Source organism: Podarcis muralis, chromosome 3 (genome assembly GCF_964188315.1).
Source record: "Podarcis muralis chromosome 3, rPodMur119.hap1.1, whole genome shotgun sequence".
In the NCBI taxonomy this organism is placed as follows: Eukaryota; Metazoa; Chordata; class Lepidosauria; order Squamata; family Lacertidae; genus Podarcis; species Podarcis muralis.
In genome coordinates this window covers 88,422,131-88,440,820 of record NC_135657.1, presented here as the reverse complement: position 1 = coordinate 88,440,820, position 18,690 = coordinate 88,422,131, and the positions used below count along the sequence as shown (strand labels likewise).

The window sequence follows — 18,690 nt, the reverse complement described above, 5'->3', positions numbered from 1 at the left end:
AACCTGAAACAGGGCTTTTTCATCAGGGGAGCCCTATCTTTGGTTCAGAAGGGCTCATTCTGTTATTCTTTGTATGCCAGGTAAATAATGTTTCATTTGCTCAGGCCTTTATATGCCTTTATTCTGCTTATTCTGGTGTTTAGCAGGCAAGAGGACCTAGTGCTGTGCTTCCCTTCTGTGCCATCTTAGGAGATGAAAGTTCATTATGGAATGGAAGTTAGCACCTAGTGCCCAAGGCAGGATTGTTTCTTTTGCTTTCAGCCACTGAGTTTATCTTAGGCACACTGGATATTAAAATAAATTCTGCCAGACAGCTTTCTTGGATGAGGGCCGGGGTTACAAGACAGAAACCAGAACTATGCTTCAGCAGAACAAATGCACAGCCAATGGCCTGTTGCCTTTGCCTTAGCTCACCTCCACACTTCTTTGTTTTGCCCTGACTAATTGATCAGTACTTTTCTTGATCCTGAGAACCAGGTTTGGATGAAACCTCTTGGCTGCATAATGCCTGGCATGATCCCATGTCATGACTCTTGGGACAACCCCCAGGAATGAAAGCTAATCTCAGCCTTTTTGGACCTCGCCCAGGACTCTGTTTGACCTCACCTTCACTCTGTCACAGGAGGGCTGGCTCTTCATATGGTGCACGTAGTAAATGAAATAAATATCTGCCGCAAATACATATATAAGCACCAGCTGTCAGAGAGGACAGTTGAATTGCAGCTTCTTCAGTTCCTCTCCCCATTGTCTTTTATTTGGAATTGTTTGATATGAACACACTACTCAGAGCAGGATCTATTTCTTCCTGCGTGCCTGTGCAATGCCTCTGGGGCGTGGGATGCTGGAGGCTGTGTTCATTGTGCTTTGTCTTGCTCTCTGGGAAAGATTATGGCTATATTCTGAATGGGTGTGAAGGTGGGGAAAGTTCAGGGCTGCTTCTGCCCTCATTCTATCCCATCATTCAGCAATCTGTTCATGAGAAGGCTCTCCTGCCACAGAAGCACTGAGCCTCCTCAGCCGGGCAGTATAGCAACAATGGGAAGCAAATATAAAGATTCTTAAAGAACCCCAACTTTTTAAGTAAATTGAATGGTGTTAGTTAAGCTCTAGGGCAGTGTTTCCCAAACTTGGGTCTCTAGCTGTTGTTGGACTATAATTCCCATCATCTCTAGCTAGCAGGACTGGTGGTCAGGGACGATAGGAATTGTAGTTTAACAATAGCTGGAGATCCAAGTTTGGGAAAGTTTGCTCTGAATAACAAAAGCTGCAGTTGACAACCCTTCTGCGTGCTTGAATGGAAGCATGATTTAGTGTATTTGCACTAAATTACCATTTAAAAATTACCATTAATCATGACAGCTGTGGAAGAGGGGAGGAGAGGAGAACCCAAGAAGCTCAGCTTTGCTGGAGATCTTCAAAGCAAAATGCAGGACATTCTGTTTTAAAACAACTTAAGAATGCTTCTCTAATAACTTTTGACCAAAGAGAAGACCGTCTTCTCAGTTTCTAAATTGCTTCATGAGAACACTGAGCTGAGAACACTTCATACAACTTCAGACCACAACCCACAAATTACTTGTAAATTCCAAGGACCTCCAAACCAAAGGAGCATGTGATATCACTTCCTGTTGGACAACTCAAGTCTTATTCATTACAAGGCAAATAAAAATGTTATGATGTAACTATTTTGCAGCAATTCCGTTTCTCCGTTGAAATTAGAGGAGGCATTTGAATTCATAAACAAACAAACAAAACTTGCTTATTAATAAAGCTTTAGATCTCAAGACGGGAATGCATTGGGTGGGATGTATGTTATGTTAGCTCTCACTCGTCTTAAAATAGGCAAAAAGCACCCTCTGTTGGGAAACATAAAAAATGACTTTGAACACAATTCTTAAGAAACTGACTGGCTTACAAGACATGATCTATAAGCTGAAAAAGGAGGGCCAACCCAATCACTTTTCCTTGGGGGTTTAGACTACTAAGGAGCTCACGTCACAATATTCTTACAGTTAGTTTTCATTTTACAATACAGAATTCTAAAAACTCAGAAAGGTCCTTCTTACCTTAAATACGTTCAGCTGCTGATTTATCGTCTCAATTTCCATTCCAACAGAACCCTGGGACTCTTCATGCTCTTCAACTTCCCCAAGCAGTTTAGAAAACCCCTTTAGTTTACTGTAGAACTCTTCAACGCGGCTAATAGTCCCTTCAATCTGTTCATCTCTGGCTTTTGCTCTGTCTAGCAACTTGTTGCACTGCTTATTTAAAGCCTCCAAGTCCCGTTTTATACCTGCAAGATCTGGAGAAGCTTCAGCTTCATTTGCGAGCATCATTTTGCAGGTATTATTTGCATTTTCATTACTGGTTATGAGTTCCTCCAACTTTTTCAGGAAAGTTTTTATATCCTTTCGCTGTGACTGCAGTGTGACAAGATCCCTACCCACAGAATCCATGCTGTCCAATTCATCGTCGAACTCTGCAAACTGAGAAAACATCTCTCGGATGCTGTTTTGGAAATGGCCAATTCCCTGGAGTTTAGTCTCCAGGAATGAACATTTATCTTCAACCTGCTGACTGATGGTGCTGAATTCTTCTTCTAACGTTTCTGCCTGCAACAAGAGGTCAGAGACACCTGATGAATCTGAAGCATCTGCCACCAGTTCTTGGGCAAGCTTTTTTGTAAGGTCCACTTGAGCCTTCACGGCCTGGAGTGTTTTCTGCTGAGCCTGCATAATCGTCAAGTGTTTGTTACTGTAAGTCTGGGGTTTGAGAGAATTGTGTGTTTCCAGCTGCTCTCTGGCATTCTTCAGCTGCTCTTCAACATCTTTTGATGACTCTTGAAACTCTTTCAGTCTCTGAGACATCTTTTCCAGACCATCTCTCTTAGCATGCAGTTGTTCTGTGACTATATCCATGTTCTGGATCAGCAGTGTCTTCTCCTCTTCAATAATGTCTTTGTCTGTCTGACAGGCACTGAGTAATGTCTCAGCTGCATTACTTAATAGCTCCACCAACCCTTGGTGTTTGTCTAGGTCCTTCTGCCAGCTCTTCACCTGAGCGATGGAATTCTCTAGCCGAGCAGGATCTATGCTCATTTCTATTTGAGAGATATTGCTTTGGCATTTCGCTATCCAGGGTTGTAGGTTTTCTACATGCTCTCTGTATCTAAGGGCTTTTTCCAAACAATCATTTAATTTATCTTGCCTTTCTTTAACTTGCTTGTTCATTTCATCCCAGTTACCTCTGAGCAAGTTCAGTTGGGCCTGCAGCTCGGCCTTCTCCGCTCCCTGAGTCTTCTGGAGTAAACTTTCACCTTCTGTAATGATTTTTTCATAAGAGCCAGTCTGGTCAGACAAGGCAGCCTTGAACTCTTTCTGATCATCAATTAATGTCCACAGAGACTCCAGCTTGGTAGAGATGGGACAAGGCTGATTCTGTTCTTCCTTCTTTTTGTCCAACCAGGCCTGAAAGTCCTTAGACATTTGCTGGAACTGATGAGAACTAACGTAAGTTGACTGAAGTTGCTCAATGTGATTGCCTGCAAACAAACAAAAGTTCTTAAAATCCATGTCTCTGAGTGGCTTCTAACTAGGATTTTGGTTGATGTTATTTCAATCAAGGAGAAACATTATGTTATAGGAAAATGCACCCTATTGCCATTTTAGATTGGAGCATGTTAGCTGAAGTGTTTATTGCAGACCACCAGCTTGGGAAATAATAGTATTGCAGCCTAAAATAATAACCCCTTGATAATAATAATCCCTTGACAACAAGGGATTCTTGAGGGTGGGGAACTAATCAGGTAACCAGGATAGTATGATCACTAGTGCCACTATAAACATCATAAACATAAACGACATGCACTATGAACAGTAAAGCTTGCAGTAATCCCTCAACAGTCATTGAGATAAAATGCTTCCAAAGATCACTGCCAGTCCTGTTACAACTTTACAGAACTCCTGTTGGGACTCCCTTGTTGAGTCTAAAACACCCCCACCCCCAAAGTAAGGGCTCATCCATTCTTGTCCTGTGCCTAGAAAGCACGGGTCCAAGCAGTTTTCTGCTTGCCTAGCTAATTCAGTTTCCAGGCCTGGAAAGCATGGATCCAAGCAGCTTTGCCCTGTCACTTTTCCCTGGAAAACCCACCCTTTAGTGCTAAACGGAACAAATGGCAATCAGGTTTTGCCGTGTGTTCTGATTCAGCACTAAACCACCAATTTCTCCAGGGGAAAGCGGCAGGGCATATAGAAGTGTGGATGAACCCTAAGACTGTCTGAAACTGTAGCATGGTCAAGACAAATACATAAATGTTGGAGAAATACATGTATTTTCCCTACATAAATTTCACATAGAAGCATTAATTTACAATGTGTGAATCCCTCACATATACAATCTACTGTCAATCACATGTCATTTGATATCTTAAAAGATTCAAACAACTGGCACAGTCTATAAATATGCAGCTATTCTCACCCACCCATTCATAGAATCTAGGCCCTCAATATCATCTCATCTCATTTGATGTGGTTTATTTATTTGTTTATGACTTTTGTAATTATGTAAATCTTGTCATGCTGTAAGCCACCTTGAGCATTGTTTTTTTAACTGTGGAAAGGTGGCGTACAAATAAAAAATGATGATGATGTTAACAAACCTGCTTTTTGTTCCATATCGTGAAAGGGTTTTAAGATGCCATCCAACTGCCTAGCTAGCTCAGCTTTCAAGTAATCTTCTGCCACCAGTGCAGACAATTCCTCGCACAGAGCTTGAGCAGCCTTTCTCTTTGGCATTTCCCGTTCAATTTCTTCTTTCACTTCTCTGGCCACTTCCAGCTGCCGCTTCACAGAATCAGGGTCTGTACTTATAGCCAGGCTGCTGTTCAGTTTATCATCCAAGACACTAAGCTTCTCAGAAAGGCTTTTCAGGCAGCTTTGATATTCTGTGCTTTTGACAATGGCTTGGTCGATTCGGTTGCATCGGTCACTCAGCTGTCCGGTTAAGCCATCCCATTTCTGCGCCACAGCGGCCAGTTGCTGCTTCACCATTTCGTGAGAAGGTGGGTGTTCACCTGGTCTCTTCATTATCGCTTGTCCTGCTGTATTCAGCTGCTCATACTGGGGTTTTCGAGTGTCAAACTCATTGAGCAGAATCTGATGAGAGAAAGTAATTTCAGGAAAGCGTAAGGAAACACAGATATGACAAACTGGACTAGCCATTTACCTAGTGTAGCATCCTAGGCTGATGAGTACATGAAATAGCTCTTGGTCGTAAAAATAAAAGGCATTCTGCCAATATCGCTTTAAGGTAGGTTAATATATTCATATTTATCCCTTACGTCTGGTTCAGACAACCTGCTGATCCAGTACTGCAACCCATGATGTGGAAGAGCAGGTGCACCCTGCGTCAACTCCACCATGCATATACTATCACTAAGGATAAAGAGGCACCTTGGAAAACATCTGATTTGCATGACCTAATCTCCTGCTTTGAGACACGTGTTAAATCAATCAACCTGAGCATTGACACGTGTGGATGAAGCAGTCACCACAGATTAAATACTGTGGTTTTTATCTCATCGGACATCACCTCAAACAATACTTCTCAATTAAAGTGCACATTTGTTTCACTGCAATTTATGGAACCATGAATGCTGAGGGCCAAACAAGCCCCTACAGCCCACTGCTCCAAGGGTTTACTATGTCTAGTCATTAGCTTTCCCGCTTGACTTCTAAAAGCGGAAGAAAACTTCTTAGAAGACAGTTCTAAGAGCAGAAGACCATCAAACGAGTGCTTCCAGTTCCATGTCTATCAAAATAATGGGAAGTGGGAAGGGGTGGGTACTTGGTGGGGAGGAATGGTGGGTAGGGGTGCTCAAACTCTCCCACATGTCCTCATTCTCCCCTGCAAAAAGCAAACAAATCCAGGTTGTTTTTCCCCCCAGTCAAAGCTCACTCCTGATTTTGGAAGCCTGTGTGTGCGCTGAAGGGGGAAATTATATGTGGGAGTATTTGGAAGGAAGAATCAGTGAGTGGGCAAAAGATTAAGCACCTCCTACTGCACTTCCAAGTGTCATCACATACCATGAAACAGCATTAGGAAGAAAAGACAACAGTGAGACCCCATATTTCCTTTCCAATATCTATACTGGTCGTGAGTGTGGAATATTTTGTAATTCACGTGTGATTGATACTTGTTTATATATGCACAGGGTCATAGAAGAAAGGCGCTAGCATTCATTTCCCCCTGCTGAAAACTTTAACCTCTAGCTGCACTTCTCTCACCACATAGAAGCCCCTTTTTTGTCATTATTAACATTATTAGTTCCATTTTTTTTTAAGAAAACTGATTGTTGTTTGGTGCCTTCATATTTGTTTTCAGAACTACACTCTGCCAAAAAAAAAGGATAAACCAAATTGGTGATGGCTCCACAATAGCAGTGTTTTCAATCCAGGAAGCACAAGCATCTTTCTACAAATAATATGCAATGGGACCAAATGCTCACCTGAACTTGCTGCTTCTGCGTGTTCAACATATTTGGATCAATTGACAGTGGTCCAAGCACGCTGACCATTAATTCTTTTTCTACCAGCCACTGTTTCAACTGAGCCTCGGTTGCCTGGAACTGGGTCAGGTAATTTGATGACTCTTCCAGTTTTTTCTGTCTGTCAGCTGTTACCTGGCTGAGTTCCCTCCATTTGGAATCTGTGAAAAAATGAATGGAATATTTTGTAAAACTGCATGATAATCGTAGTAATTTCACATGAAACTGTCAAACAAATAAACAATGGCAGTGGTTTGCTGTGGACATGCAGATGGTTCCCGCTGTACTTCTCTACTAGAACAAGGGGGAGGAACAAACCATGATCCCTGGGCTTAGCTTTACACCCAACCTGGGGGTCTTGGTTTGGTTTGCTCACACAGGCCACAATCAAGAAACCGAGAACAAGCTTTGGCAAACAGACAGCAGAGCTTTTTTTCAAATGCCAAGCTGGGGATTCTGATTTCGCAAGTGGGAGGAACAAACCACAAGCCCTGGCTTAATATTATATAAAAACCAGGGATGGTGCGTTTGTTTCAGTCCAAACAAACCACAATGAAAATCCAAGGTTTATGCTTGACTTCCGAATTGTGGTTTGTTTGAGTTAAGCAAACCAAAATCCCTGGGTTGGACGCAACGTTAAGCCATGGATGATAGTTCCCATGAGCTGTTTTATCCTGACATGTGGCTCTGGCCAATGCCTTTTAAAATATAAGATCTGATAGGATAGACCAAACCTCATAATCCAGTAGTCATGTATGAACAAAAGCATGTCCAGAAGAGTTTTCTAGTATGTCATGTGGATGAGGTGCAATCCTTCTCTCCAAAGATCGCAGACATTCAATCTATGTTTTGTTTTGCCAAATGTTAGATCATTGACCCTCTCCTACACTGCAAAATAAAACCTGCCATACCTATTTTATCCAACATCTGTTTCCATTTCGGTGCCTCAGGAGAGTCCGGGTTCTTCTCCAATAGCTCTGTCACTCTATCCTTCAGTTCTTGCACTTTATTCTCATTCTGTTTCAATTCTGTTTCAAATAGCTATGAAGAATGAACATGTTAGAGAATACATAAAAAACAAAGTGTTTGGCAGAAGCAGTGTTTCATTGAGATGATCTCTTAATCTGTTTAGGCAGCTCTGATACATTTTATCACAGGTATGCAATCTGACTTCTGATCCTATGCCTGATAAGATGTTTTTTATTGTATTTCCATAAGGCGTCAGTACAAAGTGCTAATATATGGTTGCACTGTTACATACATTATTAAACAGACCCTGTCCATTAATATGAACAGGAAGCTCACTTTAAAAATTAATTATGCTTAATTGATAGTTTTGAACAGAGGGGGAGACAGAAACTACCTTGTGTTGATCGACTTGCTCTTTAACAGCCTCACTGTCAATAAGAGTTGCTTCCCATTTGGCTGCAGCAGTGTCCATATTCTGTAACCATTCCATCATTGAATTTGATTCTCTTTGAATGTTTTGCATATTTGAAAGAGTGGATTCCAGTTCTGATATTTTTTCCTTCAGTACAGCTCCCAAATCATCATAACTATGGCTTACAGTTGACATGTTGTGTTGGACAGTGGTCACTTCTGCAAGAGAGGTGGACATACATTGTTATTATTATTATTATTTTACTAGTCGTGACAGCAAGAAAGGATGCAAAGATTATACATTAAAAGTTTTTAATCCTTCCATGAAATAATAACTAGAATAATTGGTTACAGTCATTTCTTTCCTACAAAGTTGATACCCCAATATTAGTAGATTAAGAAAGAATGAACCATTCACCAGGCTGATGACAGTGGATTTTTTATTTTTTTTTGTACAGAAATACTGTATTGTATAAGGACTTCTGAAAGAAAATCCTGCATGAAGACAAGCATTATTTTGGTTTCTAATTTAAGGGTGTTGGAACACAGCTAGTTATCACCATCCTAATTTCAACATCTGATTTCTTAGGAAAACTGAAGTGTTCTAGAGCCTGCTATAGTACGATGTGTGCATGCTAATTTTTGATTAAAATAAACCTTAAAAACCATGCCTGTTAATTTTAAATATATACTTCTGCTGTTTTCTGTTAACACATGCAAAGGATTCAAGAATGAGGCTCAGGATGATAACAGCTAGGCAGTCAAGAATGAGGCTCAGGATGATAACAGCTAGGCAGGCCAAACACAATAATATAAGAGGTTAGTCTGTTTGGGGCCTTTCTGAATTCTACCCGTTTGGATGGTTCCAATGTTCTAACTCAAGGCCAAAGTAGAGGCAAAATGGGAGATACATGGAGTGTCTTCTAATTTTATTTTCCCCTTGAGGGCAGCTGTGGAAATCTAAATTGGATTGGAATAGTTAGTGGGAAAGGGGAAATCTGTCCTTTTTCAATGAACATCACACACACACACCCCGCTGCTTCCCTCCTCCCTTTTAGCTGAAGTAAAGTTCAAATGAATGGTGTGAGAGACTCCACATATCTCCAATGTCACATCTACTTTGGCTCTCCAGTATAAGCAGCTTCTTATATTCATATGTTATCTTGGGTCACTTGATAGTCAAGTCACTTCTTAAAAACAGTGAACTCCACCTACTAGAGATAACAACCTTGCTACTGTTGCTACTCATTATTAATTCTTAATGGATTAAAAAGCCAAGAAATAACTCCTTATCTTGTCTTGGCTCTCAATTAACCACAATCACTAGTTCACCCACTGAAACCAGACAGAAGTTGAATTAACCGGATGCATGCATATACATAGACATATATATGTCAAAGTGTAGAAGACTCCAGCTAAATAGGGGGTCTTGACTGTTATTTAGAAAATTCTATTAAAATGGGACAAATTATAAACATCTTATGCTTGCTCACAAGAATTATGTATTTAAGTGAGCCATTATTAGTCACCTTTGTTTGTTAGGAATCCCTGGGTACCTGTAGCTGCTCCTTCACCATTTAATACTGTTCCGCTTACAGCTGAAAGAGAGAGATTAGAGATTTAGAGCAGGATTCAACTAATGAATTCAGTCAGCAGAAGCCCCGAGCAAGGACTTCCACTTGCATTATGGAGTCTCCCCCACACATGTTCCCCAACTGGCTCAGGGCAGGTCAAGAGAACCCCTGGAACAGTAAGCAGGGGAGAGGAGGGATCATTCCATCTGGCAAGCTTGCCCTGATGGAACAATCACCATAATGCAATGTTGGGTTCTTCCCTCATTGTTCAGACACTATGGAAGTATTTGATCCCATTTCAAACCAATTTAAGGGCCAAACTAGATGTAGCATAGGCAGGTGAACAGCTCTCCCACTGCATTTTAGAAGAACAGCCTCAGAGATGTGTGTGTCTCACTGGAATCATGGTGCTAGGAAGTAATGGTTTAACCCTTTCCCCAGTGCCATTTTCCCCATGAAAATCACCCCCATTAAAGCTGCTATTTGCTCCATGGGGGGTAATGTTCAGATACCACCAACCATAGTTAATGCTAACAAAATGTTTAGGTCCAGACAATACAATAAATTGTGGGGAAAGAGGAGTATGTGAGAACAAGGCTCACCTAGGCTCATTTAAAGGTAAAGGTAAAGGGACCCCTGACCATTAGGTCCAGTCGTGACTGACTCTGGGGTTGCGGCGCTCATCTCGCTTTATTGGCCGAGGGAGCCAGCATACAGCTTCTGGGTCATGTGGCCAGCATGACTAAGCCGCTTCTGGCGAACCAGAGCAGCACATGGAAACACCGTTTACCTTCCCGCCAGAGCGGTACCTATTTATCTACTTGCACTTTGACATGCTTTTGAACTGCTAGGTTGGCAGGAGCAGGGACAGAGCAATGGGAGCTCACCCCGTTGCGGGGATTCGAACCACCGACCTTCTGATCAGCAAGTCCTAGGCTCTGTGATTTAACCCACAGCACCACCCGCATCCTCATTTATGTTATGGTAAATTATGGTTTAGTGTGACATGTGAATGCAGTCATAGCATGACTTGCCTAAAACACCCAATGAGTGTGTGTTGAGCAGTGTGTTGAAGCCAATTCTTTCTTTTATTTTTATTTATAAAAATATTTGTATACTGCATATTTGTGTGTGAGTGAGAGAGGGAGATTTACAACAATAAAAACGTAAAACCAAGGTCTAAGACTGTCATGTTTGTCACACTGGTCTTAGTAGTTTAAGAGTAGACTAGTTGTAAGTGGGATCTTCATAACAACAAAATTTTTAGGATATTTTTACAAAATCAGTCCCAAATCAGCTCAACCGAAGTGCTGTCATAACTGTAAACATAAAGATACATGCTAATATCATCATGACATTATAACTTTGGCAGAAATACTTGTGTACAAAGCCTTTTGTGAGAAGCTGCCCTAAGGATAAAATAACACTGCTGCAGGCTAATTGTGAAAGGCACATGTATCCATTATTTGCAGCTTGGAATTTGGAGCCCAATCACTCTCTGATTGCAGATTGCCCGTTCTAAACATTTTAAAGGAAAATATAATACATATTTGTGCCCAGCATAACTGAATTGGTATAAACAGAACTTGTTCTGAGCTGTTATCAGTAGCCATGTCTAAAATTTTGAATGAAACGTGCCTTAAGTCAGCAGTTCACAATATTTCATGTAGTTGCAGTTCTGTGATTCCATGCATTGTGGAACAAGGACCCCAAAACATTTGTGGTACACTGATTTAGAACAGACAAAATGCGGAATGAGAGGGTTTCCAAAGTTAAATTTTGGTGTAAAACTTTGTTTTCTGTTTACAGATTTTCCACACTGTGAATTTAACTTCAGAAACCCTGCCCCCCTTTTAGCTGTTCCACAGGCAATTTCATGAGTACCCATTATTTATGAAGGGAATAAGAGCGCTAAGTAGAATCTACTGTATGTCTATGTAAGTAGAGAGCCTGAAGATGATTATTTAATGGAGTAGAATTAATGGTTGCCTTGGAGAAGGCCAAGCATTCACCCCTCACCACCAGCTGGAAAGTGAGTGCTAGCCTAATGGCAGCTGGGAAATGGTGAGAGCAAGTAAGTCAGCCAAGTAAGTGAGATGGTCACATACTAAGATACTGAGACTTTTCTATATTTCCCATGAGGGAAACATTTATCATTGGCACAAAACTCAGGGTACTTGAACTCACTCATAATGAACCCAATAAAGAAATGATTAACACATGTAGTAAGCAAATTCTGAACAGATATTTCACCCTTTTAAAATAACATTATTTCAAGTACACAAAGTTCTGTTGGTACGAATACTAAAAATTACTGTCTGTAATTATTAACAACTTGGGACCAGTATACTTAAAGAATTGCCCTACCCCAAATGTGCCTATTTGCTTACTTCACATTTACAAGTGCCACACAATGTTCATTCGACATTTAAGAGAAATCATTCCTTTAGCATAGCAGCACCTGTCTTCTGAAACTCCCTGTCTGTTGGCATTAAGCAGGTTCCTTCACAATACTGTTTTATATACCTACTGAAAACTTTTCTGTTGTAGCAAGGCTCTCCAGACACATGATTTGATTTTTGATTTTTCTGAACAAGCAGCATATAAATTTTCTATATTAGAGCAGTACTTTCTCTGAAGTTACTTGCCCTTTACTGCTGGATTCATTAGTCCATACTAAAAAATGGAAATTGCTCTGATTTAGGAGGATAAGCTACACTTCTTTTTGATAAAGAGGATCTGATCTCCAAAGTGCACACAAACCGAGGTTTTCAGTCTACACTGTTCTGATAACCCATACAGCTAGCAGGAAGTGGCACAACCTGCATGGGTCATATGGTACTCATGCTACCTGCGTTTTCACAGCACACTGCCTGAACTCTGAACTGTGCATTGAGACCTGAGTCAGGAGCATGGAAAGCTAGCATCTGGGAACACTCTAAAATGGGACTGGAGGCAGAATTTTCATCATAAGATGAAGAGGTTTGGAAATTCTCAGCCAGAGGAGCAAGTACAGTGGCTGCAGACCTCAGAACACACTGAGGTGGTAGTAGAAGGTACAGCGTACAAAACAATTCATGCTCCTCCCCAAAGAAGGGGGAGATGTGTGGTGGTAGCAGGTGACTTTCTACAGAGGACAGAGGCAGTAGTGTGCCGAAAAATGACTCATGGTTTCAGTTGTCTCTATACAAATGCACAGAGTATGGGAAACAAGCAAGAAAAACTTGAGCTCTGAATACAGGATGGCAAATATTATCTAATAGGCATTACTGGAACCTGGTGGAATGAGACTGGAATGAAGGAATTGAGGGGTATGACTCATTCAAAATGAATAGATCAAACAGGAAGGGGGGAGAAATAGCATTACATGTAAAAGATGTGTACACTTGTGAAGAGATCCATGAGACTATATGGGTAAATATGGTAGGAGAAGGAACAACAGTGACCTTGGACTGAAGACTTGAATGAAGCCTTCCTAGAGCAGATTATCAACCATTCAAAAAGGAAAGATATAGTAGTCATGGGAGACTTCAACTACCCCAATATCCGTTGGAACTCAAACTCTGCCAAGAATTTAAGGTCCAACAAATCTCACAATTGGCTCTCTGATAATTTCATTTCCCAAAAGGTAGAAGAAGCAACAAGGGGGTCATCTATATTGGACCTGGTCCTCACCAACAGGAAGAAACTGATCGACAAGGTGGAAATACTCAGAAACTTGAGAGGAAGTGATCATGCCCTCCTGGTTTCATGATACAGAGGAGAAGGGAAAGCTGAGTGTAGTCAAGAGATGCACTCTGGACTTTAAGAAGCTCAGTTTCAAAAAGTTTAAGGAGCTACTGGGAGAAATCCCATGGTCAGAAATACTCAAAAGATAAGTGAGCCCCAGATAGATGGGAGTTTATTATAGGTGAAATATTAAAGGCCCAAATGCTGACAATTCCAACAAGAAAGAAAAGCAGGAGGTAGCTAAAGAAACTGGTGTGGCTGCACAAGGAGCTGATGGATTAGCTGAGATGTAAGAAGGGAATGCATTATAAATGGAAAAGAGGAGAAATCACAAAGGAAGGGTAGATACAAGTATCCAACAGTTGCAAGGAGAAGGTCAGGCAGGCCAAAGCTCAGAATGAAGTCAGGTTTGCAAGAGAGGTTAAAAATAACTTTAAAAGCTTATTCAGGTATGTTTGAAGCAAGAAGAAAGAACAATCGTGTAATAGGGACCTTGTGTGAAGAAGACAGAAAAATGCTATTGAGTGACAGAGAGAAGTATTTTTCTAAACTGAAATAGCTCAGTCGGTACAGCATGAAACTCTGAATCTCAGGGTCATGGGTTCAAGCTGTGTACCAATGGCTCAGGCTTTTCTTATACCACCTGTGACCTAATGTACCTTAAAATTCATGTCTATAAAGCAATCTGGCATAAAGTTTCCCCAACTACACAGGATTGATCTAGGGAGCTAATAAAGACATCATATATATATATATATGTGTGTGTGTGTGTGTGTGTGTGTGTGTGTGTGTATTCTGTGTTAGCTATTTAATTTCGTTCATGTGTACTTTTAAATACGTAGAAATGTCCATTGAACATACCTGATTTTACTCCCCTTGACCTTGCAGGGGAAGTCACAGCACTAATTAGGTTGCACAATGCTGTTCCTCTGCTAATCATTTTCTGAATGTCAGGTGCCTTCGAACTCCATTCCTCCTCCAAATGCTGAGAAACGAACAAGATGTTATTTTCAACTACTGACTATATTTGTAAGCGTAACAAAAAGCATTCCATTCTAGATGGGCTGGACACGGCCAGGAATTATCTCATCATGTCACACATCCCACTTGCTTTATCATCAAACTGTGCCCTGCCATTTCTCATTTAAGACCCAAAAACTAGAGCGAACATTTTTTAAAAAGTGAGATAGCAGAACTCTCAAACGAAATAGGGCTCGGAAGATGGACTGGTACCAAAATAATGCAAGTACTTTACTCGTATTTAAACCATGCCCAGTTTCTACAACCAGACTTAACACGGACACTGGCACCAGAGCCTGCAATAAACCCAGATGCCAACTTTGCTGCCACATACACCCGGACAACACCATTACTGGCCCCAACAACATCACACATACCATCTCGGGACTATTTAATTGCTCATCGTCTAACATTGTGTATGCCATCAAATGCCAACAGTGTCCTTCAGCTCTCTATATTGGACAAACAGGCCAAACCTTACGCCAAAGAATAAACGGACATAAATCTGACATCAAGAATCACAAGACAGAGAAACCAGTAGGAGAACACTTCAATCTCCCAGAACATTCTATACAAGATCTCAAAGTAGCTGTTTTACTACAAAGGAATTTCAGAAATAGACTGGAAAGAGAAGCTGCTGAATTGGAACTCATTACCAAACTTAAAACCACGGAGAGACCTGGCCTGAACAAAGACATTGGATTCTTATCTCATTATACATAACAAAGCCATTTTTCACCTTCTCACCCCTTGCTTTTTCCTGTAAGACCTACTGCAGTCGTTAAGAGTCGTCAACAGGCTCATCACAGCTATCTGCCAATCACCCATTCCCACCCCCCTCTGAGTAATACCCCTCCCCACCTTCTCACTATATAGAAGGATCTGGCAACTTCTGTTTCAGTGTATCTGAAGAAGTGTGCATGCACACGAAAGCTCATACCAAGAACTAACTTAGTTGGTCTTTAAGGTGCTACTGGAAGGAATTTTTTTGTTTTGACTATGGCAGACCAACACAGCTACCTATCTGTAACTAAAAAATGGGACGAAAGGTGTCTGTCTAAGTCTAGCAAATAGCTGCAAGTCAAGTTCTCTGCACTTGCAAAGATTTCCCTATTCACTAATGTGTGCAGCTGCACACATATATCCTTTTGCACACACAGAGGTGTCTTTTGCTTTGAAGTGAGTTGGTAAGTTCTTGCAAGTGCATCGTCTGTCCCTTGGAGCTGTGTCATTATGGTCAGTAGTCAACTAAGTCTTACTAGATGTACACCCATTGAAATAATGGACCTAACTTAGTCATTAATTTCCATGGATCTACACTGAGTAAAACCCAGTTGAATACCAACGAAATATATCATTCAAAAGATCTACAGCGTTCCTACTTAATTCATTGAGACCAAAAGGACACAGTTGACAAATCAACTGACATACAAATCCAATTACAGTGGTACCTCGAGTTACATATGCTTCAGGTTACAGACTCCACTAATACAGAAATAGTACCTTGGGTTAAGAACTTTGCTTCAGGATGAGAACAGAAATTATGCAGCGGCGGCGCAGTGGCAGCATTGGCTAAAGTGGTGCTTTAGCTTAAGAACAGTTTCAGGTTAAGAACAGACCTCCAGAACGAATTAAGTTCTTAACCTGAGGTACCACTGTAATGAAATTGTCAGAAATGATAAGAAGTCTCTCACCTTGGTGTTCTGCAAATGTTTGTTTAAATTCTCCACATTCAAAGAGGGCTGGATAGCTGGGATTCTTTCCGTCATCTCATCTACCCATTTCTTCAAAGATTCTACATGAAGATTGAACTCATCCATCTGCTTCTGGCAAGAGGACACATCCTCTTCTCTGCACAATTGAAAATAAGGAAGGGATATGGGAGAGATAGTCTCCTTGTTCTCGGGATAATGTAGGCAAATCCTTCTTCTAGATAAAACTATAATATGGGCTGTATTAACAACCTGTATGTATAGCCGGGACTGAAAGCACTCCTATTTATGCACAGAAGGGTTGCAAGTGTTCCTTTCAGACTACAGCCCCTCATACCACATCTCACATTTCAAATGCTGCTCCAAAGTGAGAGTCTTGATGGACTAACAGGGGCTTGTCACAATGTACATGCAAACCATCACACCCGGCCCTTTAGATCTCAGCCCAACTAGTGGCATTTCCTTATATATTATTACTGTATTTTTACTGTTGTCTGGTTGGTGCACACAAGTTCCTGGAGATGAAATCCCAGCCACTTCACTCCTCCCTGCGCCATGCTGAGCTAAGCCACATATTTGCTTATCATATCATCTAGAATTGGGCTCATGATTTAGTTTTCTCCAGAAAACATGCCGCACCAAACTATGGCTCAGCATTTCTAGTTCTTTTGCTGCTTGCACCATGCTGAGCCACATATTTGCTTATCATACTGCTTATCATATCCTAGAGAAGAGAACCCATACACTTGTGCATCTATGCAAAGCTATGGTTTGGCTTAGCATGACGAGTGTTTCTTAATTCTGCAATATTGTTACAAGCCAGTAACTTCTCCTTCACTTTATGAAACTGCAAAACACACCACAACCGTCTTATAGGTCTGTGCATCACATTATTTGGAACTCTCACTTTTATAGTTGCAGCATTTAATATGTGTAATTGGTAACCCTTTGGTTGGTTGGTTGGTTGGTTGACTGATGAATTGGCAAGATTACAAGTTCAAGGCATGCTTTGCTGAGCCTATTTTGATTCTGCTGTACACTATGGGGGGGTATTAAAGATTAACTTCTAGTATTGAGTGGGATATTTTATTTATCAAATTCTAAGTTACCTCAAAAAGGCACCTATAATGAAGTGTTTGAAATATGCACATGGAAATTATTGTAATTAGGTAAAAATAAATCAGTCACAAGACAGATAATCAGCAGAAATTATTTACTCATTGACAACCCTGATTATTTTCATCACCGCCACCACCATCAGCACACACTATTCTAAAATTTGATTATTGTACTCACTTTTCTCGTATAGTCTCTTCCATTTCCTTGAATTTCTTTGACAGGGCATTTACTTTTTCTAACACTAATGACCTGTCTCCAGGAAGAGCATGAGGAGAGAGTTCTTCAATGAGGTGTTGCAAATTTTCAAGATCTTTTTTCTGCTCCATCAGTTCAGTGTTGGTTTCCTTTAAAATGGACAAGAAAGTAATTGCTTCACACCTGAACACACTGCACGGTGTTCAAAATTTATTCCTTGGACTCAGCAGGTTCTCTTATAATTGTGGGTGGCATAGTTACGCCAGCCATTGTACTGCTTGCTCAGTAAGGGGCAATGTAGGGCTCACATCAGTAAAAATCTACAGTACCTGCACATATAAGGACATCTCAGTAACGTCTTTTCCTGGGATGTCAGCCTCGCTGAGAGCCTGAGTTTTCTTGTCCAAGAATGACTGGAGTTTATCAGTGAGGCACTCAAACAGCTCCACTTTGGTCTTCAATCCCTCCAACTTTTCAAGTTTTTTCCTGTGTTTATTATTTGCTTCACAAAACCGCTGAGAAAGTTCGTTCATTTTAGCTTGTAAAGAGGATGCAGTGGATGGGTCTGTTGTTTCCATGAATTTGTTCAACTTTTCTTTCATGGCATTTAGGCTACTTTGCCGACCCACAATGTCTTGTTCTAGAGCCTGGGATAAATAGATAAGTCTGAGAAGACAGCCATACTCATGGGTGCATCTCTATGTAAATGAAGTGATTGCAAGCTGATGTAAATAACTGCACTTCCTGTAGTCAGTTTCTGAAGCAATGGAATCCACAAACAAGAAGTGGCAATGAGGAAGAACCCCAAAGATAAAGATGCGGAAGAAACTTGAATTGCATTTAAAGGTGAGCATGAAAGAATATGTGAAGCAAAAGCACAGCTATCCTTTGCAAGTCTCCAAATTTACCAATGCAGCTCTCAAACTAAAAAAAACTATACACAACTGCGTACATTAGCATGAAATATTTATAAAAATTCAATGAATGTAGCACACAAAACTGCCTAACAGGCAAAAATTGCCTACAAAAACGTGTATATCGGGCAAAATTGCACACATATATGTGTACATTTAGGAGAAAGGCACACAAAAATGCTAATGAACTGTTGTGATGACTTTGTTAAAAAAAATCGAACTGACGCAGAAATGTAACAAACGGAACTTATTGGAAAAATATGAAATTAAAAGAGACAGATTTGTTTATTGCTATTCTTAGAAAAGGTAGTCATTACTCAATAGCTGCAGAAGTGATGACCAATGGTTTTGTGCAGCCCCCTGTGCCGACCCTGATAGTATATTTGGATTTGTGGAAGTCTGCCACAATGAAACGCTGTTTTAAGACTGAATTTTGTTCAGATATCTGAATTAATGAAAACTTATTTTCAGTATCTTGATTTCCCCCACCCCCATTTTGCGCT

At 40.7% G+C, this 18,690-nt stretch overlaps 1 protein-coding gene across 35 annotated transcripts in view; it reads right to left on the bottom strand.

Moving 5' to 3' along the window:
* The window catches only part of DST (dystonin), a 301,155-nt gene that overhangs the window by 84,139 nt on the left and 198,326 nt on the right, over nt 1–18,690 (bottom strand). For all 35 annotated transcript variants that reach the window (XM_077926290.1, XM_077926284.1, XM_077926293.1 and 32 more), the window contains 10 exons: nt 17,603–17,920; nt 17,256–17,422; nt 15,942–16,098; nt 14,089–14,212; nt 9,454–9,522; nt 7,908–8,143; nt 7,456–7,585; nt 6,506–6,705; nt 4,658–5,153; nt 2,067–3,541 (listed from right to left, as the gene is read on the bottom strand). In XM_077926290.1, the coding sequence (XP_077782416.1) occupies nt 2,067–3,541; nt 4,658–5,153; nt 6,506–6,705; nt 7,456–7,585; nt 7,908–8,143; nt 9,454–9,522; nt 14,089–14,212; nt 15,942–16,098; nt 17,256–17,422; nt 17,603–17,920 (3,372 nt within the window). The remainder of the gene's footprint in view (nt 1–2,066; nt 3,542–4,657; nt 5,154–6,505; nt 6,706–7,455; nt 7,586–7,907; nt 8,144–9,453; nt 9,523–14,088; nt 14,213–15,941; nt 16,099–17,255; nt 17,423–17,602; nt 17,921–18,690) is intronic.